This window comes from Antennarius striatus, chromosome 21 (genome assembly GCF_040054535.1).
Source record: "Antennarius striatus isolate MH-2024 chromosome 21, ASM4005453v1, whole genome shotgun sequence".
Taxonomy (NCBI): Eukaryota; Metazoa; Chordata; class Actinopteri; order Lophiiformes; family Antennariidae; genus Antennarius; species Antennarius striatus.
In genome coordinates, this window is record NC_090796.1 from 18255032 (window position 1) to 18279493 (window position 24462).

The window sequence follows — 24462 nt, forward strand, 5'->3', positions numbered from 1 at the left end:
TTCACAGAAGTCATTTCCCTATGTTTGTGCGTCGCTCAGTTGACGGCCTACCTGTGACTCAGTGACGGACTCCAACAACACACAAAGGTCTTCAGGTGTGAGGTCATCAAGCTGAGGCTCGAACAGCCCCCTGATCACATTCTCCAAATCTGTACACACAAGTACACAGAAGAAGACGGTTAAAGTACAGGCAGTAACAGGACAGACAGTAACAGTACAGACAGTCTGTAACCCTAACCCCTTACTACATGTGACTAAAGCATGAAAAATCATCACCATCATCATCACCATCGTCATCATCATCACCATCATCACCATCATCATCACCATCGTCACCATCATCACCATCATCATCATCACCATCATCATCATCATCATCACCATCATCATCACCATCGTCACCATCATCTCACCTGTGAAGGCCACCGTCCCTAACAGACCAGCTCCTAGTCTGGCCCGGATTGCCTGGTACTGAGCTGCAGTGGGCTTCAGAGCCAGCAGAGCCAGAGCCTGAACAAAAAAACGCACGCACGCACACACACGCACGCACGCACGCACGCACGCACGCACACACACACACACACACACACACACACACACACCTCCCTGACAAACATGCTGTGACAGTGGATCGATGAAAACCTTGTTCCAGGACAGTGAATTTGCACGTGGACTGATGAATGTAGACTGATAGTCACAGTGATGACAGAGATCAATATTTACACACACGTGTGTGTGTATCCATGTATACATGCATACATCAGTGTAACCACTGAAAGGTTTTAAACCAGTAAAATGGAAAAATGAAATGTGTTTGGTTCATCGATAAAAGAGGGCGTGGCTAAATTATTGGTTTCAGATCAGTGATTGATAATAATGAGCTTCAGCCTCAACAAAACTGTGGCTAAATAGCAACTTATCTAAGCTATTGATCAAATACCAATTCTGTTGTCTATCTATCAATACACTGAGCAGTCAGTCTCAGGTCAGGCCAACACACACCTGTTCCAGTTTGTCCAGTTGGATGCGACAGCTGGTGTCAGGGGGGGGGTTTGTCCACGGAGTCTGACGGTCACCTGACGGACAAACAGATGAAAGGATTTGACCCGACAACCTCCTGCAGCCTGGTGTGTTCAGTCCAGTCTCTGAGGCATACCGAGGCCTGCTGCAGGGGCTCTGTCGCCCCCTGGTGGACAGGAGACCTGCCTCAACTCCGGCCTGACTGGAGACACCCCCACCTGCACAGGTGAGCTTCAGATTAGTGTGTCGTCACATGTTGTCACGTGTGGACGTGACAACACTTGAAGTGCTGTCACAGTTGTCAAATGTCGTCACGTGTTGTCACGTGTTGGTGTCGTCAACTGTTGTCATATGTTGTCAAGTATCGCCATATGTCGTCACGTGTTGATTGTTGTCACTTGTTGTGATATGTCATCACGTGTTGTCATGTGTTGTCACATGTTGTCACATGTTGATGTGTCATCACGTGTCGTCACGTGTTGATTGTTGTCACTTGTTGTGATGTGTCATCACGTGTTGTCATGTGTTGTCACATGTTGTCACATGTTGATGGGTTGTCACGTGTTGTCACATGTTGGTGTGTCATCACGTGTCGTCACGTGTTGATGTGTTGTCACGTGTTGTCATGTATTGTCAAGTATCGCCATGTGTCATTGTATATTGTCATGTGTTATTGTGTTGTCACGTGTCGACACGTGTTCTCACGTGTTGTCTGGTGTGGATGTGTTATCATGTGTTGTCATGTCTTCTTATTGTATGTCATGTTGTGCCCCCCCCCCCCGTTTGAAACTGACTGGTGAGCGCTGAGGAACACGTGTGAACGTGTCTCCGCTCACACCTGTCTGATGGTGACGGCTGGAGGCTCAGCAGGGAGCTTCCTGCCGGGGGCCGCCTTCACGGGGGGGGTCGGCTGCAAAGACACGCTACACACTTCTAAGGGGCGGGGCTGTTGTCTGCATCTGGACCCCTTGAGGGTGTCGGGACTCTGGGGGCCACTGCAGGAGCCGGAGGACGACCCCCGCCGGACAAAGGCGATTTCCACTGTGGGGTCTGACCTGTGAACACATGAGAGATTAGTGTTAGGGTTCAGGGTTAGGGGTCAGGGGTTAGTGTTAGGGTCAGGGGTTTGGGTTAGGGGTTAGTGTTAGGGGTTAGTGTTAGGGTTCAGGGTTAGGGGTCAGGGGTTAGTGTTAGGGTCAGGGGTTGGGGTTAGGGGTTAGTGTTAGGGGTTAGTGTTAGGGTTCAGGGTTAGGGATTACTGGGCTTGCACCAGGAGCTAGCATAACTAAGCCACTGTGGCTCAGTGTAAAAGAATTGAGCAAGCCACAAAAAGCCACATTTTGTGTCCAAGACAGCGGCGCACGGACGTACGACCAACGCTCGTCGTCGGGGGGGGGGGGGGGGGGGGGCATGGGGGTCCGGGGGGCCTCCCCCGGGAATTTTTTTGAAAATGGGGTTGTTTTCCTTCTGAGGGCAAAATCTTCTGTTCAGTTTACCTACAAAAATACACTAAAGTCAACAGTTCAAGCCATAGTTTAGTTTATTTAATCCAATAACATGATTTTTCATTTCAATTTAAAAAGACATAAAACATCAAGCGAGGTGAAAACACATTTACATCATCGCTGGTTATTCCTGCTGGTCAGAGGGAACAAAAGTCTAAGACTACTAACAAGTATTGATAATATCTTTCATTGACCTTCTGATCGGTCTGTCTCCACCCCCCCCTCTCAGCATTCACCATTTGTTTATTAATGAGGACTTTAACACAAACTGTACTTGAAAACACTGGATTCTTTTGATCGATGGTCCTCTCCTTGTCTTACACCAATTCACTGGTTCAGCTTGGAAAAAAACAAATTTTGTTTTTCATTGGACGAGAGGAGGTCATGACCCCAGTGCATATTTAATGATCGGGAGCGTTCGGGTCACTTCGGCTATTTCCGTCGGCATGCGGAAATAGCGGCGCTATTTTCGCTAGCACCGTTCGCTAGCGGAATTAGTGGTGCTAGCGCTGCTCGCTAGCGGTAGTAGCCGAACAGAAATAGCGAGCGAAAAAGTTGTAAGTTTTAGCCTTTTTTCCGTAAAAATAAGAACGCCACTGTGGCTACACAGTCTAAACACCTTGTAGCCAATCTGGAATTTACTTAGCCTATGGTGAAGTGGCGAATGGCTAGCGCAAGCCCAGGATTAGTGTTAGGGGTTAGTGTTAGGGGTTAGGGTTATCACGTGAAGCCCTCCGGTGCGTCACACCTGACCCCGGTGTGGTTCAGGATGCTCCTGGCCTCGTCGAGTGTCACTCCAACCAGAGACTCTTTGTTGACAGACACCAGCTGGTCGCCCACCTGCAGCCTGCCGTCCTGAAATACAACAAACACACAGATGGACAAGGTCCAGAGGAACACTCAGGTGTCTGTTCTTCATCATCATCATCACCATCACCATCATCATCATCACCATCATCACCATCACCATCATCACCATCATCATCATCATCACCATCATCACCTTCACCATCATCATCATCATCATCACCATCATCACCACCAACATCATCATCATCATCACCATCATCATCATCATCACCATCATCATCATCACCATCACCATCATCACCATCATCACCATCACTATCATCATCATCATCATCATCACAATCATCATCATCATCACCATCATCATCACAATCATCATCATCATCATCACCATCATCATCACTATCATCATCACCAACATCATCATCATCATCACCATCATCATCATCATCACCATCATCATCATCACCATCACCATCATCACCATCATCACCATCACTATCATCATCACAATCATCACCATCATCACCACCATCATCACCATCATCATCATCACCATCATCATCACCATCGCCATCACCATCATCATCACCATCACCATCATCACCATCACCATCATCACCATCACTATCATCATCATCACAATCATCATCATCATCACCATCATCATCACAATCAACCATCATCATCATCACCATCAACATCATCATCATAATCACCATCATCACCACCATCATCATCATCATCATCATCATCACCATCATCATCATCACCATCATCATCATCGCCATCACCATCATCACCATCACCATCACCATCATCATCACCATCACCATCACCATCATCACCATCATCGCCATCACCATCATCATCACCATCACCATCATCAGAGCGTAGTCTCTGTGGGGCAGGAACCTACAAACAACAGACCATTTCTATGTGAAGTGGTAAGAACTGAGATTGATGACGACTGATGATGTCATCGATCATTTGTGGGTTTTTTAAATTTTATATACAATATTGATCATCGAAGGGAAATTAGTGATTGCACAATCTGAAACTGTTCTAGTCATGTGTGCTCAGTGTGTACACGCTCTAACACACACACTGAGGGGGTCTTTAGGCATGCAGTGGGGAGTGGGGGGGTAGAGTGGCCCGCAGCTCTGTCCTCATGTGCAACTTGTAAAGGGGACGGCGCCTTGCTCAAGGGCGCCTCACTCAAGGGCGCCTCAGCAGTGCTCTGGGGGTGATCTGACACCCCCACTGTCAGCTCACACTACAGGTGTCTGGGTCACGTTCTGTGGCTGCTCTGTGCTGACGTCAGCTGTCCTTAGTCGTCTGTGACGTCATAACGCTTTGTTCCATACTAACAGGTTAGTGCTGATAAACTAAGGTAACGTTAACCATCTGTCAGCAGAAGGCGCACCTGGAGTCGTGACGTCACATGTTAACACACGGTTGGAAATCCAATAGTTTCCCCTCCATCCACGCGTGCCGTCATCACAGCGTCGATCCACGTCACAGCTCCGACAGCGGCAGGTTCGAGGACCGGGACCGGGGACAGAGAGCGAGGACCGGGACCGGGGACAGAGAGCGAGGACCGGGGACCGGGGACAGAGCGAGGACGGGCTCCATGTCAGGTTTCTGCAGTGGCTCCGACCTAGAAGGTCTAAGTTCTAAAGTTCTTGAGTTCTAAAGACATCCGTGCGATTTCTGCACGTTAACACGGGTCACACACATATGACGTCACAGCGGTTTCGTGTCGTCGTGGTGACGGTAGGGCTAACCGGAGCAAAGTCGATCTGGTTCGGAAACGCCGGCTCTGTTCACAAACGCTAGTTTGACTTGCTGTACTTCCTGGTTTGCCTCCTGGCATCATGGGAGTTGTAGTTTCTACCGTTGAGAGACTAATTACATCCTGTGCTTAGGCTTATTGTATGAATTAATGTTCTGGTTGCATTTTGTATGGAATATTTCTTCTATAAATTACAGTTGGTATTCGGTTTTATACATCTTTTGATTATTAGATTTTTTATCTATAGATTAATAGATTGTTTATTAAAATATTACTAGATTGTTTATCTATAGATTGATTGTTCATTTATCAATAGATTATTAAATCATTTATCTATATATTAATAGATCATTTATCAATAGATTAATAGATCGTTTATCTCAAGATTAATACCAGCTACTTCTGACAGAGGAGTTCAAGGTGGAGGTGGGACTGCATCAGGGATCAGCTCTGAGCCCCTTCTTGTTGCTATGGTGATGGACAGGCTGACAGACGAGGTTAGACAGGAATCTCCATGGACTATGATGTTTGCAGATGACATTGTGATCTGCAGTGAGAGCAGGGAACAGGTGGAGGAGAAGCTAGAGAGGTGGAGGTTTGTCCTGGAAAGGAGAGGAATGAAGGTTAGCCGCAGTAAGACAGAGTACATGTGTGTGAATGAGAGGGACCCAAGTGGAAGAGTGAGGTTAGAGGGAGAAGAGATCAAGAAGGTGGAGGATTTGAAGTATTTAGGGTCAGCAGTCCAGAGCAATGGAGAGTGTGGACAAGAGGTGAAGAAGCGTGTCCAGGCAGGATGGAACGGGTGGAGGAAAGTGTCAGGTGTGATGTGTGATAGAAGAGTTTCAGCTAAAATGAAAGGAAAGGTGTACAAAACTGTGGTGAGACCAGCGATGTTGTTTGGTCTAGAGACAGTGTCACTGAGGAAAAGACAGGAGACAGAGCTGGAGGTAGCAGAGATGAAGATCCTGAGGTTCTCTCTGGGAGTGACCAGGATGGATAGGATCAGGAATGAGTCCATCAGAGGGACAGCACATGTTAGAGGTTCTGGAGATAAAGTCAGAGAGGCCAGACTGAGATGGTTTGGACATGTCCAGAGGAGAGATAGTGAATATATTGGTAGAAGGATGCTGAGTTCTGAACTGCCAGGCAGGAGGCCTAGAGGAAGACCAAAGAGGAGGTTTATGGATGTAGTGAAAGAGGACATGAAGGTAGTTGGTGTGAGAGAAGAGGATGAGAAGACAGGGTTAGATGGAGGACACTGATTGGCTGTGGAGACCCCTGAAGGGGAAAGTCCAAAGGAGAAGAAGAAGAAGAAGAAGAAGAAGAAGAAAAGTTATACATTTATTAGAAGTTCTCATTCCCATTCCATTCCTTCCAGTCAAAAGTCAGTATAAGTTGACAGATTCAGTTAATTGTGATATGTACCTTTTCAGACTATACAGCAACCAGTAAGAGATTTAGCATTAGCGGAATGTAGCCTAGTGCCCTTAATAATTACTCCACAAGTCTTAATACTGACCGATAACAGAAAAGCAAAAATCCCTCATTTCACATCAGCTGGATTCAAGGTGTGGCAAAGCCTCGCAATCTCGTGAAAGATGCATCTTAAAATCATTTGTGAATGAATGAAATGGAGATGTTAATCATTTACATTCTTTTATGCATTTGCTTAATGCGAATCCCTTTCTTAAAAAACAAAAAAATAAATCAAAACCCTATCTGAGGTACAATTGACAGTTCAGTCCACAATCTGAACTGGGAACTTCATGCAGAACAAATCTTTCTCGTCATCATCTCTCAGCTCCCACTCCACAACCAGTCTTATTGCTGGATACGCTGACTTCACTGGCAGGGAGTTCACATAGTTATACTTCTGCTGCTTCTCAATGGGACACTGGATTCCAGACTTGCAGCCATCTTCAATGGGAATAGGGAGGGGGACGGGAACTCCAGCAATAATGCCATGAACCACTGCTTTACTTGTCTGACTTTCCACACCACTGCTGAATGTCACATTGACACTGTAGGATTGTCCTTTTTTTTAGCTGGCATGGCTGGGTCATACAAGGGTTAATATCCACCTGGGCCACTTCCCCAGCACTAGAGCCGCAGTCAAGGAATTTCACCGGGTCAGCAAAGACGAATGCCAAAAAGCAGAACAAGACGACGGAAGCAGTCTGGACTTCCATGTTTCTGTTTGTGTTCTGAGCCTCAACGTTCCAGTTGCCTCTCGGAATGAGAACAAAGAAGAAGAAGAAGAAGAAGAAGAAGAAGAAGACTTCTGAGAAAAGTAAAGAAACAGTAAAAGTGGGGGATTCTGAGTTTGGTCTTTGTCAGCCGGGTTGTTGTGTGATGCAGGATGATGTGTGTGATGCCCCTGGTCTCTTTGTGATGCCCCTGGTGTGTGTGTGATGCCCCTGGTGTGTGTGTGATGCAGGATGACGTGTGTGTGATGTCCCTGGTATGTGATAGATGTGATGCGTTGCCGTGACGATGACCATCTCACCTTCTGACCGTCTCCTCCAGGAACTAACTCCTGAATGAACACCATTGGTCCATCTGTGTGATCGGTCCCGCCCTTGAGGACGAGGCCCAGCCCCGTTGCCTTGGCGACACATATCAGCTGGATGACACTGTTTCTGGAAACGAGACACAGGTGTGTGTGTCGGCATCATGACATCATGTGTAATCCCTTCCTCACCCTCCTCCTCTGTCGCACTGATGCTTTCACTATTTTAATCTTGATGGTGTTTCCACACCTAAATCTAATTTACCAGCTACAAATCCAAGAAAGAGGAAAACAGTCAGCACAGAGGTCCTGGATTCATGCTGACTCAGCACTGAAGGCCAGTTGGTGGAGACTGAGCGATGGGATGGACCAACTAGTTTTTGAACTAGCTAACTAACCAAATTTTGAACTAACTAGGTTTTGAATTATTATTTAGAGTAAACTGTGTATTTATGTTATGGAATCATTATTTGTCTATTGTTTATGTTTACACTATGTGTACACTGTATGTTTGCACTTTTACACCCTTACATACCAACGCACATAATGCTGCCACAATATGAAGGGTCTGGATACCTTTATTAATTACACCATTGCACCTGTTCATATTTTATATGGGTTAGGGTTAGAGTTAGGGGTCAGGGTTAGGGTTTAGGGTTAGGGGTTAGGGGTTAGTTTATTGTGCATTTTAGTTTTAGTGTTCTTAGGGTTAGGGTTAAGGGGTAGGGTTAGGGTTAGGGTTAGGGTTAGGGTTAGGGGTAGGGGTCAGGGTTAGGGGTAGGTTTAGGGTTAGGGGTCAGGGTTAGGGTTAGGGGTTAGGGTTAGGGGTCAGGGTTAGGGGTTAGTTTATTGTGCATTTTAGTTTTAGTGTTCTTTCTGTGTATTAAGTCTGGTTTTTTCTCTTTGCACTATGCATTTCTTTCTTGTGCACCAATCCTGCTTTATGTGCCTTCAGGTGCCTCTTGGGGACAAATAAAGTTTTTTGAATTGAATTGTATTGAATCTGGGGTCTGGATTCTCTGTGACTCCCCAGCAATCATGGAGGCCTTTGAGCGTCCCCCCCAGAAGAGTCTAATATCACATGGACAGCTGAAGCACACCGTCGCCTACCTGAAGCTGGGGGTGGAAGCAGGGTGGGTGGGGTCTGTCTGGGCAAGGGAAGTGGGCCCCTCTTTAGGACTGAGGAGCTGGGGGCCATCAGCGTCTGCCAGCTTTCCTGAACAGAGAACAGAGGAGAAAGTGATGAAGGTGGAGAAGAGGAGAGGAACTCAGCAGAGCAGCAATAGGTGTGACAGGGTCTCACCTGTGGGCGGGTGTGACAGGGACGTTGGTCCTGCACTTGTGGTGATGTTGGGGGAGTACTTCTCCATCAGCTGACTGAACTCCCTCCTGGAAGACACACCGTCAAGACAGATGAATGTCACGGAGACCAGACCTGGACCCACACTGGGACCAGACTTGGACCACACAAGTATGTCGCTGACTCTTAGGGCAGTGGTCCCCAAACCCCCGGGCTGTAGACCGGTACCGGTCTGTGGGGTGTTTGGTACTGGGCCGCACAGGAAGAAAAAATAATTGACATTACTTCTGTTTTATTTCTGAGTCTAAAGATGTTTTATTTTTGAAGTGACGTCTGAATGACACACAGACGAATGTGTGCGCCTGTGCCTCTTGACAGGTCTGGGTCACATGACAGGTTACCAGCCGTTACCACTAAATGAAGCGCCCACAACTGCTCCAGTGTTGTGGATTAAAGTCAAGGCAGATTATCCTGAGACCCTAAAAGTATCTTAGTCCCTGCTTCCATTTCAACCTCCTGTCTCTGTGAAGTGGGATTTTCTGCAGTGACCGTAAAGAAAACCAAACTGGAGTAGACCGGACCAGAACACACTCCAGGTGTCATTGTCTCCGTTACTCCGAGATCAGAGGTCCACATCCACTAATTCATTATTGTAATTATTATTATTGATTGACTTGTTCTCCGTTTTATTGGAAATGATCAGTATTACTCCTACGTTGAATGAACTGATTGTAAGTCGCTATATTTCAAAATAAAGCTCATCAGTGCCGTCACTTCAATCCAGTTTTTAATATAATTATTTCTTACAATTATTTCGTTTACAGAGATGTTGGTTATCAATTTATGAAAAAAACTTTGTTTATTGTCTGTTGATGTCTGGATTTTACATACATCAACAGATGATTTATACTGGCGTCATGAAAAATTATCGCGCAAATGAAGACTGATCCGTGAAAATATTGTCTGAGATGAAACCAGTCCGTGCTTAAAAAGCTAAAAAGGTTGGGGACTGCTGTCTTAGGGGACCACTTTGTGTCAAAGACGGGTTAGGAACCCACGTTGCGTTTGTGACCTCCTCATCTTTGCTGCTTGTACTGAAGCTCTTGGCTGACTTTAAAGAAGCCTGGTAAACGAGCAGCCACGGGTTCTCATGGGTTCTCATGGGTTCTCATGGGCTCTCGTGGGTTCTCATGGACTCTCACAGGCTCTCATGAGTTCTCACGGGCTCACGGGTTATCTCATGGGTTGTCATGGGTTCTCATGGGCTCTCATGGGTTCTCATGGGCTCTCATGGCTTCCTGGACTCATTGGCTATCAGCTCTTTTCAGAGCACACGTCCTCAAGCTCTCAGCGGTTTTTGAGCATGCTGACCAAACTTTGAAGACCCAAGGAACCTTGTTTTCTACGACTGTTTGCAGCCCGGAACCAGCATCAGAAAGAGTAAACAGTTGGTTCCATGTTTTCCTTTCGTGATGCCTCAAACGTCTCAACAGACATTGAAAACAACACACACCTCAGCTCTAGCTCTTTAGGGTCCAGTGGGTGGTGGTGCAGGATTAGGGTTAGGGTTGGGGGGTCGAGCCATCATCTGCTCTTCCACCTCATCATCTCATCATCTCCTCATCTCATCATTTCATCACCTCATCATCTCATCATTTCATCACCTCATCATCTCATCAATCATCACCTCATCACCTCATCATTTCATCATGTTCTTTCTTACTTGGATTCATCATCTCTGGTAATCAGCAGGGTCATACGATTAGAGAGGGATGCTGTCCGCAAGATTTCCACTGCCCTATTGGTCAGAAAGAGAATTATGACATCATCCAGGGCATTGTGCAGGGCATCATCAAGGGCACATATAGTGTACGGTTACATGAACTGAAATTATGAAGAGAGAATGATTCAAACTCATACAAACTCACCTCTCATTGGTCACTCCAATCAGACTCATGTTGTTCACATCTAAAATCAGGTCACCTGACTTTAGCCGACCTGGAAAAGAGTGACAATGCAGGAAGGTAAGATACTGTTGCTACTACGTTACTACTCCTACTACACCTACTGCTACTACTACCGTTACTACTCCTACTACACCTACTGCTACTACTACCGTTACTAGTCCTACTACACCTAGTGCTGCAACTACTATTACCACTCCTAGTACACTCACTGCTACTACTACTGTTACTACTCATACTACACCTACTGCCACTACTACTGCAACTACTCCTACTACTACCGTGACTACTTTTACTACACCTACTGCTGCTACTAATCATAACAGTTAGGCACCAGAAAACATTCATGCACCAAGGCAGCTTAATAAAACCTGAAGCAGTCAGTCCCTGATTGGCTGACGCTCATCATGTGAACCCTGAACCTTGAGAACCTGCTCCTTGTTCCTGGATGGTACTGGTATCACTAAAGGATTGACAGGTAGAACCCACCGTCCAGGGCAGCCAGCCCACCACCCACCACCCGCTTGATGAAGATGCCGAACTCTTCTCCGTTCAGCTCTCGATGACCTCCGATGATCTTCACACCTGTGTGAAGGAGAAGGAGCTCTGGTGAGGAAACATGTGAGGGCATCTTGGGCTCAGGCAGAACGACACTCACCCAGTCCCTTCCTGCAGTGACAGAAGTCCAGTCGCTGTACGGCTCGCCTGTTGCCGTGGGGACCCATGAGCAAACACAACAGTCACACCACGCAGGAACAGTCAGACACCAGCAGAGGCATCGCATTCAGTGAGTTCGGCTGCTACGACCCGAGGAAACAATTCAACTCATCATTTAATACCTGATAATCTGGATTACCTGCCTGGAGTGATTACATCACACACAGACCACACGACGCCACACACACCAGGTTCCGACTGACATCTGCACCAGGAAGAGCGCAACTCTTCCTCCTGCTTGGTTTGAATGTTTTCCATGAATTTCCCTTACTTTTAAAAAGATGTCATTTCTGTAAGGAGGAGCTCTCCGAGTTTCCATGGCAGCATGTGTTGGGATGTTGACCAAAGGGACAGGACAAAAGGAGACGATAAAGTGAAACGACTGGTGGAGTTGGGATTAAAATGATTCATTTTCTAAAAAGATATTCTGCAAAATGCTTATATGTTCTTTTCAATATTTTAAATTGTTTTGATTTTATTAAGATTGTAAAAGCAGCAATTTTGTTGATTTTTTTGATGAGGCTGATCTGCTGAGGCTTCAGGCATCAGCTTCAGCTTCACTCGTCTGCAGAGGTCTGTTCTGTTTGGGGAGACAGAATTATCATGCAGGACGGGATTAAAGGATGAACCATTCCTGGCAGTGATGGTTTCATTAACTTCATCTGCTCCACAGGGTCAATCCATTCCCAGTTCTAGTCTAACTGTCGTATTGAGTCAGACTTAACCCTGACCTCTAACCCCAACCTCAACCCTGAGAAGTCAACCGTCACATCTATGTAGTGAAATACGAGCACGCGTCTGAAACAGACAGAAAATAAAGAACTTATGAGTCCAAACTGGACCCGACTTCTAACCCAGAGGTGTGTGTGTGTGTGTGTGTGTGTGTCAGTGTGTGTTTGTGTGTGTGTGTGTGTGTGTCAGTGTGTGTTTGTGTGTGTGTGTGCAAACGGTGGAAAACAGAAGGGACATAAACACAGGAAGGACGGAGGAAGATGGACTCACCAGCAGAGGAGAGACAGGCCAGTGGAGTGCTCCACACCCACAGGGAGGAATGAACCCACCACAGTCCGGGACAAAAGCAGCACACACACACACACGCACGCACACACGCACGCACGCACGCGCACACACACACACACACACACACACACACACACACACACACACACACACACACACACACAGAGTCAAAAGCAGGTGATTCGTCAGATGAGATGAGACAGCTGCAGTTCAAACAAGGTCGGCTGGGAGAAATCTGCCTGGAGGGGGCGAGACGCTCACCTTTAATCACTAACCCATGATGATAGACACACACACACACACACACACACACACACACACACACACACACACACACACACACACACACACACACACACACAGAAACTTTAGCTGTGGACAGAATGCAGCCTCTCTGCTGGACTTGGACACAAATGAAAGACACATTTCACCACCAGGGGGCGTCCCAGCCCCAGATCAGCTCGTGTTCTCTCCGTTCTCCATCACTAGACAGGACGCTTCGTTTCTGGTCACACCATAGATTCAACCTCTGTCTTTAGCCCATAGTCTCTGTTTCCCACCATTTAAAGTCAGAGGATGGAGAAACATGAGCATTTAGTTCCAGCTGGATCCAGGAACACATCATCAGATTCATGCAGAGCCCTTCCTTAGAGGTCAATCCTTGCTCTCCTCAAGTCTACTTTTTATTACCATGAATTAGTGAGGAGCAGACATCACCACAGAGACACTGGATCGTTGTTGGGGGGTTAGGGTTAGGATAATGGACTTGTGTTTAAATATTAAATCTGGTTTCTAGTTCTGGTTCCTGTTCTCCTACATGTTCATTGTGATTCTTCTGAAATATTCAGCTTTGAGCTTTATTCATTTCAGTTCAGGACATTGTAATTGTTCAAGAATAAAAGGAATCCTCAGAAACACAACTGGTAGCGACTTCAAAAACCAAAGAGTCTCTGAGAGGCTGACGCCGGGGCCTTCCTTTGTCAGACCCGCTTCAAGGAAAAATCACTGCCCAACTAATAACTCCTTATGAACGAAAAAGAATAATCAACTCATGAAACTGCACAAACTCATAATCGTAGTGATCACAGAAAATAGTGCAGTGATAAGAGTGGAAATAGCATTGTGTTGCTGTCACCCCCTCTCCACACAGGTGAGCAGGTGCCCCTACTCACCTATGTGGTTCTCTATGTAGGTTTTCAGTTATCCAGGTCATGGTGATCCAAAGCTGTTTAAGTCCAAAAATCCCAAAAATTTTTTGGGATTAACCCTAACCCTAACCCTAACCCTCAACCACTGGACTTCCAACCTCGCCACAACCTCCTGCTCCCACCACGACGGAGACCGTCATCACTGCAGACCTGGTGACGACAACGCTGAGGAGGCTCCGTCCCTATAAGGCAGCTGGACCAGATAAGGTCTCCCCAAGACTCCTCCGAGCCTGTGCTTTGGAACTAGGGGACCCCCTGCAACAATTGTTCAACCTCAGTCTGCGGCTGGAGAGGGTCCCGTCACTGTGGAAGACCTCCTGCATTGTCCCTGTACCCAAGAAAGGACGCCCTACTGAGCTCAACGACCACCGACCGGTCGCTCTTACCTCCCACGTAATGAAGACCCTAGAGCGACTGGTCCTGGAGCTCATGCGTCCACAGGTGCAGGGTGCTATGGACCCTCTCCAGTTTGCCTATCAGGCCAAGGTTGGGGTTGACGATGCTGTCATGTACCTCCTCCACCGCACACTCTCCTACCTGGACGCCGGGGGCTGTGCCGTCAGAGTGCTCTTCTTCGACTTTTCGAGTGCCTTCAACACCATCCAGCCCCAGCTCCTGCAGGATAAACTGACCTCCATGGCTGTGGACCCCTACCTCGTGAGCTGGATTACGGACTACCTAACGGACAGACCCCAGTACGTCCGTATGGGGGACTGCTTGTCTTCTATGGTGACCAGCAGCACGGGGGCGCCACAGGGGACCGTTCTATCCCCCATTCTCTTCACCCTCTACACATCAGACTTCAAGCACAACTCGGATACATGCCACATACAGAAGTACTCCGATGACACCGCGATAGTGGCATGTATCCGGGAGGGTGATGAGGGGGGGTACAGGGCATTGGTGGCTGACTTCGTGGAGTGGTGCCAACAGAACCAGCTCCAGCTCAACGTCTCCAAGACAAAGGAGATGGTTCTGGATTTCCGGCGGGCACCTCCCTCTCCACAGCCGGTGATCATCAATGGCAGTGAGGTGGAGGTGGTAGAAAACTATAAGTACCTGGGACTGCAGCTAGACAGCAGACTGGACTGGTCACTCAACTCCAACTGTGTGTACAAGAAGGGGCAGAGCAGGATGTACTTCCTAAGGAGGCTGGCCTCCTTCAACATCTGTCCTAAGCTCCTTTTCATGTTCTATCAGTCCGTAGTCTCCAGTGCGCTGTCATACGCCATTGTGTGTTGGGGTGGGGGGGCCAGGAAAAGAGATATGGACCGTCTGAACAGACTCATCCGCAGAGCGGGCTCAGTGGTCGGGCTGAGCCTGGACTCTGTGGATATGCTTCTGGAGAGCAGGACCATGTCTAAAATTAAGGGCATCATGAACAACACCAGGCACCCCCTACACACCACCTTCTCCCAGCAGAGAAGCACATTCAGCGGCAGACTGCTGTCACACAGCGCCTCCACAGAGAGTCTGAGGTCCTCCTTCGTGCCCCGTGCCATCAGGGGGTACAATGACTCTCTCAGGAGGAGCGGGGGGGAGGTGGCGAGGTCAGCACGGGGTTGAAAATGGATTTAATTTAATTTAAATTTAATTTTATACTGTTGTATATATATATATATATATATATAATTTATTTATTTATTTTTTATACTGTTTTTATATTTTAATTCAATTTTATACTGTTTAGATTTTATTTTATACTGTTTATATTTTAATACTGTAATATTTTTAAATTTTATACTGTTTATATTTTTAGTTATAGTTTAGTATATAAGTCCTGTTAGTGCTGCATGTGCCTGTCTGTTAGTGTAATGTATGTCTTGTGGTATGTCCTGTGATGTCAGTGTTTCCTTTTCTCCTGGTGTTTATCCAGTATTATTTGTTAAGTAATGCCTGAGCAGTGGATATATGCAATTTCCTCCGGGATTAATAAAGTATCTATCTATCTATCTATCTATCTATCTATCTATCTATCTATCTATCTATCTATCTATCTATCTATCTATCTATCTATCTATCTATCTATCTATCTATCTATCTATCTATCTATCTATCTATCTATCTATCTATCTATCTATCTATCTATCTATCTATCTATCTATCTATCTATCTATCTATCTATCTATCTATCTATCTATCTATCTATCTATCTATCTAACTTTAATGTTTTTGTAGTAACCCATTACGTCCAGAGGAGGGCATCGCAACTACAGATCCTTCAAGACGATTTGACAGTATAGGAGAAGAAGAAGACGTGTCTTTCGAAATAAGTTTGTTGTGTAGTTTTCCACGGAATAGTTTGTCAAATACGAAGCACGAATGTGTTCTTTTGTTTGCAGTTTCTCTCCTCTAAAGGTTTTTGTGTGTTTTTTGTGCGTTTATGTCTTTGTCTTTGTGTTTGTTTTGGTGTAAAGCTAATACAGCTACTGACACAGGAAGGCAGTGTCACCGATATGCATTCATATCCGGTGGTAGCTCAAAATAAAAGCATCAATCTAAGAGGAAATGTATTTGATTCAATTGCACGAGAAAAGTACGACCAAAAACTGGTGAAAAGTTTTTAATGTTTTGACATCATTTTTGAACGATTATTACCTCGCAAATTAAGACTTGTAGGCAGTTTGAAGTGAAGAAATTCTTTAATTGTCAAAATCTATTAGGTTCTTGTGTAAAAGTGTTAAAGTTGTGGGTTAAATTTCTTGGTCAAAACCAAAGAGAAGGTTGCATTGTTTGTAATATTTGAAAAAAATGGGGACAAACACGAAATATTTCCGCAAATTTAAAGTATTTTGGTAGTCCCAACCGGAAGCTAATGACGATCTAGCAACGTGTAACTTTAATATTTTTGTAGTAACCCATTACGTCCAGAGGAGGGCATCGCAACTACAGATCCTTCAAGACGATTTGACAGGATAGGAGAAGAAGACGTGTCTTTCGAAATAAGTTTGTTGTGTAGTTTTCCACGGAATAGTTTGTCAAATACGAAGCACGAATGTGTTCTTTTGTTTGCATTTTCTCTCCTTGAAAGGTTTTTGTGTGTTTTTTGTGTGTTTATGTCTTTGTCTTTGTGTTTGTTTTGGTGTAAAGCTAACACAGCTACTGACACAGGAAGGCAGTGTCACCGATATGTATTCATATCCGGTGGTAGCTCAAAATAAAAGCATCAATCTAAGAGGAAATGTATTTGATTCAATTTCACGAGAAAAGTACGACCAAAAACTGGTGAAAAGTTTTTAATGTTTTGACATCATTTTTGAACGATTATTACCTCGCAAATTAAGACTTGTAGGCAGTTTGAAGTGAAGAAATTCTTTAATTGTCAAAATCTATTAGGTTCTTGTGTAAAAGTGTTAAAGTTGTGGGTTAAATTTCTTGGTCAAAACCAAAGAGAAGGTTGCATTGTTTGTAATATTTGAAAAAAATGGGGACAAACACGAAATATTTCCGCAAATTTAAAGTGCTTTGGTAGTCCCAACCGGAAGCTAATGACGATCTAGCAACGTGTAACTTTAATATTTTTGTAGTAACCCATTACGTCCAGAGGAGGGCATCGCAACTACAGATCCTTCAAGACGATTTGACAGGATAGGAGAAGAAGAAGACGTGTCTTTCGAAATAAGTTTGTTGTGTAGTTTTCCACGGAATAGTTTGTCAAATACGAAGCACGAATGTGTTCTTTTGTTTGCATTTTCTCTCCTTTAAAGGTTTTTGTGTGTTTTTTGTGCGTTTATGTCTTTGTCTTTGTGTTTGTTTTGGTGTAAAGCTAATACAGCTACTGACACAGGAAGGCAGTGTCACCGATATGTATTCATATCCGGTGGTAGCTCAAAATAAAAGCATCAATCTAAGCGGAAATGTATTTGATTCAATTTCACGAGAAAAGTACGACCAAAAACTGGTGAAAAGTTTTTAATGTTTTGACATCATTTTTGAACGATTATTACCTCGCAAATTAAGACTTGTAGGCAGTTTGAAGTGACGAAATTCTTTAATTGTCACAATCTATTAGGTTCTTGTGTAAAAGTGTTAAAGTTGTGGGTTAAATTTCTTGGTCAAAACCAAAGAGAAGGTTGCATTGTTTGTAATATTTTTAAAAAATGGGGACAAACACGTAATATTTCCGCAAATTTAAAGTATTTTGGTAGTCCCATCCGGAAGCTATTGACGATCTAGCAACGTGTAACGTTATTTTAATGTTTTTGTAGTAACCCGTTACGTCAAGAGGAGGGCATCACAACTACAGATCCTTCAAGACGATTTTACAGTATTGGTGTCTTTCGAAATAAGTTTGTTGTGTAGTTTTCCACGGAATAGTTTGTCAAATACGAAGCACGAATGTGTTATTTTGTTTGCATTTTCTCTCTTTTAAAGGTTTTTGTGTGTTATTTCCGTGTTTATGTCTTTGTCTTTGTGTTCGTTTTGGTTTAAAGCTAATGCGGCTACTGACAAGAGGAAGGCAGTGTCACGGATATGCATTCATTTCCGGTGGTAGGTCAAAATAAAAGCATCAATCTGAGAGGAAATGTATTTGATTCAATTTCAGGAGAAAAGGACGACCAGAAACTGGTGAAAAGTTTTTAATGTTTTGACATCAATTTTGAATATGCATAATGGTACTTTTTCTCCCTCGAGTGGTTAAAATGAGTACTACAGTTAATGAACTGTTGGTTTCACCTGATCTAGAGTTTTATTGATCTAAAGTTGTGCATCTTAGTTTTGTCTATTTAATTCTTGTTTTGCAGATGGAAAACATATTTTATTCTACCAAAAGTCTTCCGTTCCTTATTTTTTTAAAATCTTCATTCTTTTGTTTAAATGAGTGTTTTGCATTTTATTTTGAAGTTGTTCTTTTGGTGTCTCCGTTACCTTCGACCCGTGACGTCACTTCCGTCGCGCGCCCTTTCCTCAGTCCCATTCTGGAGGTGACGGAGGAAGGTGAGTTTGTGAAGTGCTCCTGCGTTGCATGTGGTATAAAAAGTTGTACGAACGAAGATAAAGTGTTAGAAAGTAAGAATTGGGTTTGATACTATCGAGTTTTTGTCCCGAGTGAAGTGTTTGGTCAATGTTTAGAGAATGTGTATTTCGCGGGAAAAGTTCAGGACAACCGCAGCAATTGTTTTCATGACATTTCCTGTGCTGCAAGTTGCTGCGCTCTGTCCCGCTTTGTGTGCGCAATTTGTGACCGTGTCTCTTCATTTGTGCAGAATAAATACGCCAGCTGGGCTCCAACCATCACGTCCAGGGTCCTTATTACACAACGCAGAGACCTTAAAGGACAAGTTGGGCCAGACCGGCTACACCAGCAGGTGTGTGTAAAGCTGGCTGATGGAGCTGCAGGACGTCACCCCCACAGTCCCAGTCCGGGGGGGCCAGAGGAAGACCCCTGAGCGGCTTCCTCTGGGAGGAGCCTCCAGCAGCAGGTGAGTCCCTCCTGATGGGGGTGGGGGGTCCCAGAGTGGTGGTCGGACAGGAACCAGTGGCCACCAGCCGTGTGGCGGTGCTCACGTTAACCTACCGGGCCCTCAGGTCCGGTACCGAGCTGGACCTGGGGTGACGTAGGCCTGCAGACACCGGTTGTTGGTCGGACTGAAACATGAGCGCGCTCCGGTGTGAAATTACAGTAATACCTCTGTACTCGACCATAATCCGTTCTGAGGTGGTGGTTGAGCACCGATTTGTTCGACCACCGAAACCAATTTTCCCATAAGAAATAATGGAAAGTATTTTAATCCGTTCTTACCATTTAGAAAAATACCTAAAATATTATAAGAACGTGTATCTAAACAACAATGAATACGTAAATGTGCACAAGCAGTACATGATAAAGATAAAGCATTATAAACCATTTTGTATAATTTACTTTACGTTTTAGAGAGTAGTTGATGACGCTAGGTAACGCGCCTCCAGGGGTTTTCTCCCTTCTCTCTCTCTATCGTGGAGGTGAATCTGGCTGGGCAGTAGCCTTCCTCTTTTCTTTAAGAAGGAACCTGTCCATTGTCAGTTGCTTCTGCTTCAAGATAGTGGAAATGGTTGACTTTGCCATTTTGTACTGCGACGCGAGGTCGGACACTCATACACCACTTTCATATTTTACTATAATTTCCGTACGTCTTTGCGTACGTAATTTGCGTACGTGTTGCTCTGCTGGCGGTCTGAGTCAAACTGACGCTTACCAGCTGGCCGAGGAGCGCAGCCGAGGAGCGTGTTCGGGTCGACTCGGCTAGTCCAGTACCGAAAATCTGTTCGGAGTCCGATACATTTTCTACTCGAATTTTTTGGTCGAGCACTGATTTGGTTGAGTATAGAGGCGGTCGAGTACAGAGGTATCACTGTATTTGTTTGAAACTTAAAATCAGACCAGCTTTGATTTCAATGACGTCACTTTAATTAAAAACCTAAAAGAGCAAAAATCTAAACGGCTGGAGTCACAGCGATGAGACGTGTCATCATCCAGAGACACCTGGTTCCACAAGGGAAGCTCCGCCCACCGCATGAGGCCTTCACCCTGATGATGATTATTGATGATGATGCTGCTGGTTATTGATGATACTGCTGCTGGTTATTGATGATACTGCTGCTGGTTATTGATGATACTGCTGCTGGTTGTTGATGATAATGCTGCTGGTTATTGATGATAATACCAAGTCGGTTTAAATGTGACGTCACCTGACGTGACTGTATTGAAGTGAACTGACTGATAGATTAGTGTTAAGAAAACACACCAGAACAGTTTAACAGTTAATCTAAAAAGACTGAAGATGTAAAGTGTGTGTTGTGTAAAGAAACTGGTTTCCCTGTACAATGTTGTTGGTGACCACATAACTTGCCTTAGATGACAGATGCTCGTAGACTCATCGTTGGCCTAAGGAGCGACACTTTATTCACTGTCATTCACGCACGTTACACTCTCAGCCATGCCAGTGTCCGGTCTCATCACACTGTCCCGTATCACTCCGCCCACTCGTCATTCACATCAGCATCACAGTATAAGTGCGCGGCACTATGTACTACAAAATGAAAGTCTTTGGTGTCCACAGTGAACGTGTAAAGGTTGACAAAGACAATTTAACTATTTAAAGGTGAAATTGTTTAGTTAAAAAAAGGATCATAAAAATTATCAATCCAATTAAAAACATGTTAAGTTTAGATAAACATATTAATTAAAAATCAGTAGTCAAAGAATAGAATACATTTTTTGTTTACACTATCTTAATTATTAAGACTCTAATCCTGAAAAACTAGGTTGTGGACTAGGTTTTAAAATGACTAGTTTTTGAACCCAGCTAACTATGTATTTTAAAGGAACCAGGTTTAGAACTAACCAGCATCACTGTGTGCAGGAGACACACTCTGAAGCACAGGATTCAGATTTACGGTAGTGTTAATGGGAAGAAAAACGGAGTAGGGGTCACTTTAAAAGAAGGGTTAGCTAAGAGGATTGTGTAGGTGGAAAGTGTCAGATCCAGTGATGAGGGGGAAACTTGACATTGAGGGTGTGATATTTACGAGCGGAAGGAACATTCTTCCTTCTCCACTCCACTCATTAATGCACTGGTGCTGTTTTCCTCTCCATCGCATGCCACCACCTTTCTAAATATTCCTCCACCAGCTCCGTGCAGATCAGTGTCATCTGTGAACATCATGGTCCATGGGGAATCCAGTCTAACTTCATGTCAGCCTATTACCTCCACAGCAAACAGGAAGGGGCTCAGATCTGATCCCTGATCAGTCCCACCTCTACCTCGAACCCCTGTCACACCTGCAGCACACCTCACCTGTTCTGCTGCCCTCCTTCATGTCCTGTACTGTTCTAACGGACTTCACTGCCACTCGACTTCCTCATGCAGTCCTACACTTCCTCTGTCAGACTTTCTCTAGATCTACAAAGACACCATGGAGCTTCTTCTTTGGGGCAGCAGTGTCTCTGTGGTAACCCTAACCCTAGGTTTTTCAGTAAATTTTGGTACTACAACTTGTTTCATCACTGAACACAAACCCTGTTAGTTCTTGGGTCTCCGTCTAGAGGAGCTTCTTCATAGAAAAACCCTAAAAGATGTATTGGTGTGTGTGTGTCCGTCCGTCCGTCCGTCCCTCTGATTGTGGTGATAATACTGCTGCTGGTGATGATGGTGACGCTGATGACGCTGATGATGATGATGATGATGCTGCTGCTGATGACGCTGCTGATGACGCTGATGATGACGCTGATGATGATGATGATGATGATGATGATGATACTGATGATGACACTGCTGATTGTTGGGCTATCACTCAGCGGCGCCCGGATGGGAGGGAAGACCTCAGGCCTTTGTTTCCAGGTGGGCCGGGTCCTGTCATGTCTCCCAAAGGAGGTCCAATCAAACGTCCATCACGCACAGCTGGAAGAGAAGAACACATTAAAAACACAGCAGGCCACCTACAAGGTCTTCAAGAGGGACGGAGCACGGGACAGACGGAATCCATTTCCTTTTTACAACCTGTCTTATACACTTCAAAGAAACATAATAAACATCTGGGTTGATGGGTTGTCATGGAAACAGCCTCTGTCCAGAACTGGCAGGGGACCAGAGACGGAGATGACATGTCAGTGTGATCAGCTTCGTTCACACTGGTCTTTAATTCAACACGTTGATCCCAAGAACAGAAATGTTTCCTTCAAAGGAGTCACGACATCAGAGGAACCTATCAATATGTCTGATCAGTACTGAATATATCATTATTATCATACTCAATAATCATTACTGTCACAAAGTCATTTGTTGGTGATTTGAATTCCACTGCATTAACCCCTGATATTCAGCCACTCATCCCAATTCATCTTGTATTATTGGGTTAGAACACGAAGCCAGTGGACCAGTAGAACAAAGAGAGTTATACTGGTGTCTGTGGGACCGAGCTGCAAATTATTATTACATTCTAAAGAAAATGCATTTAAAATGACGTCTAGAATGGCACCGGATGAACTGCACACAGTTTGTGTGATGCAGGCCGTCAGTCTAAGAGTTTGTAGTATTTTTATCTTCATTTACAGCCTGTTTGGTGTGGCAGAGAAAAATAAAGGGTTTCAACCGTCACTCTTCTCTGCCTAGCATACATGTTCTGTGTGTGTGCGTGTGTGTGTGTGCGTGTGTGTGTGTGTGTGTGTGTGTGTGCGTGTGTGTGTGTGTCTGTGTGTGTGTTATTCCTCTCTGTTCAGTGATATCATGTGATATTCTCTGTCTTAATTCAATCAGACCTGAGGACACACACACACACACACACACACACACACACACACACACACACACACACACACACACACACACACACACACACACACACACAGTACTGATAAATGTGTGTTGTGATCCGTCCTCCTGAGAAGAAGCAGGTGAGCGGTCATGCGTGTAGCGCCACCTGCTGTCAGCAGAAGGACCTGAGCACCAGTTTCAGTCCCAATCAGGTGTGAAGTAGAACCGGTTCTAATCAGTCCGGTCTGACCCTCATGTCCAGGATCACTGGTGTGAGGACTTGTGTTTCAATATTAAATCTGGTTTCTGGTTCTGGTTCCTGTTCTCCTTCATGTTCGCTGTGATTCTTCTGAAATATTCAGCTTTGGGTTTTATTCACGTTTTCAGGTGAGAGTGTTGTAATTGTTCAAGAATAAAATGAATCATCAGAAACACAACTTGTCTAATAAACAGTTCATGTTGGACGTGAACAACTTCTACTGCGCATGTGCGCTGCGTCAGTGGATTCAAGGAAATCAGACTAATGATGACCAGCTGCAGCAGGAGCCGCGTGACCATGATGATTGGCTGATGGGTGGGCGTGGATTGGCTGATTGATCAGCGTGGATTGGCTGATGGGATGGTTTTATGTCAGATTTGGCGTCTCCAACACAGGTGATGTCAGTCGGCGTGCAGAGTTTGGTTCAGCGCCTTCAGGTCAGCGTTAACGCGGGTTTCTCCTCCACGGCTCTGGAAGCTTCGCTTCAGGACGAGTTAAGATTCAAGCAGCACGACCCGGCGTTAGCCAGCAGCTGTGTGTAAAGCTGGCGTTAACCCGCGGCTGTGCCTTTCCTCCGTCCCGTTGTGGCGATGATGGATCTAAGGTGAGTTTGTGAAGTGCTCCCGCGTTGCATGTGGTATAAAAAGTTCAACGAATGAAGTTAAAGTGTTAGAAAGTAAGAATTGGGTTTGATACTATCGAGTTTTTGTGATCTTAAGTTTAGTTTTTGTCCCGAGTAAAGTGTTTGGTCAATGTTTAGAGAATGTGTATTTCGCGGGAAAAGTTCAGGACAACCGCGTCAATTGTTTTCATGACATTTCCTGTGCTGCAGGTTGCTGCGCTCTGTCCCGCTTTGTGTGCGCAATTTGTGACCGTGTCTCTTCATTTGTGCAGAATAAATACGCCAGCTGGGCTCAAACCATCACGCCCAGGGTCCTTATTACACAACAGAGAGACCTTAAAGGACAAGTTGGGCCAGACCGGCTACACCAGCAGGTGTGTGTAAAGCTGGCTGATGGAGCTGCAGGACGTCACCCCCACAGTCCCGGTCCGGGGCGGCCAGAGGAAGCCCCTGAGCGGCTTCCTCTCGGAGGAGCCTCCAGCAGCAGGTGAGTCCCTCCT

General features: G+C 45.2%; 1 protein-coding gene across 8 annotated transcripts in view; it reads right to left on the reverse strand.

Moving 5' to 3' along the window:
* The window catches only part of stxbp4 (syntaxin binding protein 4), a 27411-nt gene extending 14712 nt beyond the window's left edge, over window positions 1-12699 (reverse strand). For all 8 annotated transcript variants that reach the window (XR_011034050.1, XR_011034052.1, XR_011034051.1 and 5 more), the window contains exons 1-14: window positions 12623-12699; window positions 11562-11703; window positions 11393-11488; window positions 10868-10937; window positions 10663-10737; window positions 8943-9028; window positions 8750-8855; window positions 7637-7769; window positions 3274-3380; window positions 1859-2075; window positions 1157-1238; window positions 1003-1076; window positions 414-510; window positions 52-149 (exon numbers count right to left, since the gene is read on the reverse strand). Coding sequence is in view for 4 of the 8 variants with exons in the window: in XM_068305418.1 (XP_068161519.1) it covers window positions 52-149; window positions 414-510; window positions 1003-1076; window positions 1157-1238; window positions 1859-2075; window positions 3274-3380; window positions 7637-7769; window positions 8750-8855; window positions 8943-9028; window positions 10663-10737; window positions 10868-10937; window positions 11393-11488; window positions 11562-11628 (1308 nt within the window). In the remaining 4 variants the exon portion in view is untranslated. The remainder of the gene's footprint in view (window positions 1-51; window positions 150-413; window positions 511-1002; window positions 1077-1156; window positions 1239-1858; window positions 2076-3273; window positions 3381-7636; window positions 7770-8749; window positions 8856-8942; window positions 9029-10662; window positions 10738-10867; window positions 10938-11392; window positions 11489-11561; window positions 11704-12622) is intronic.
* Between the last annotated feature and the right edge of the window lie 11763 nt (window positions 12700-24462).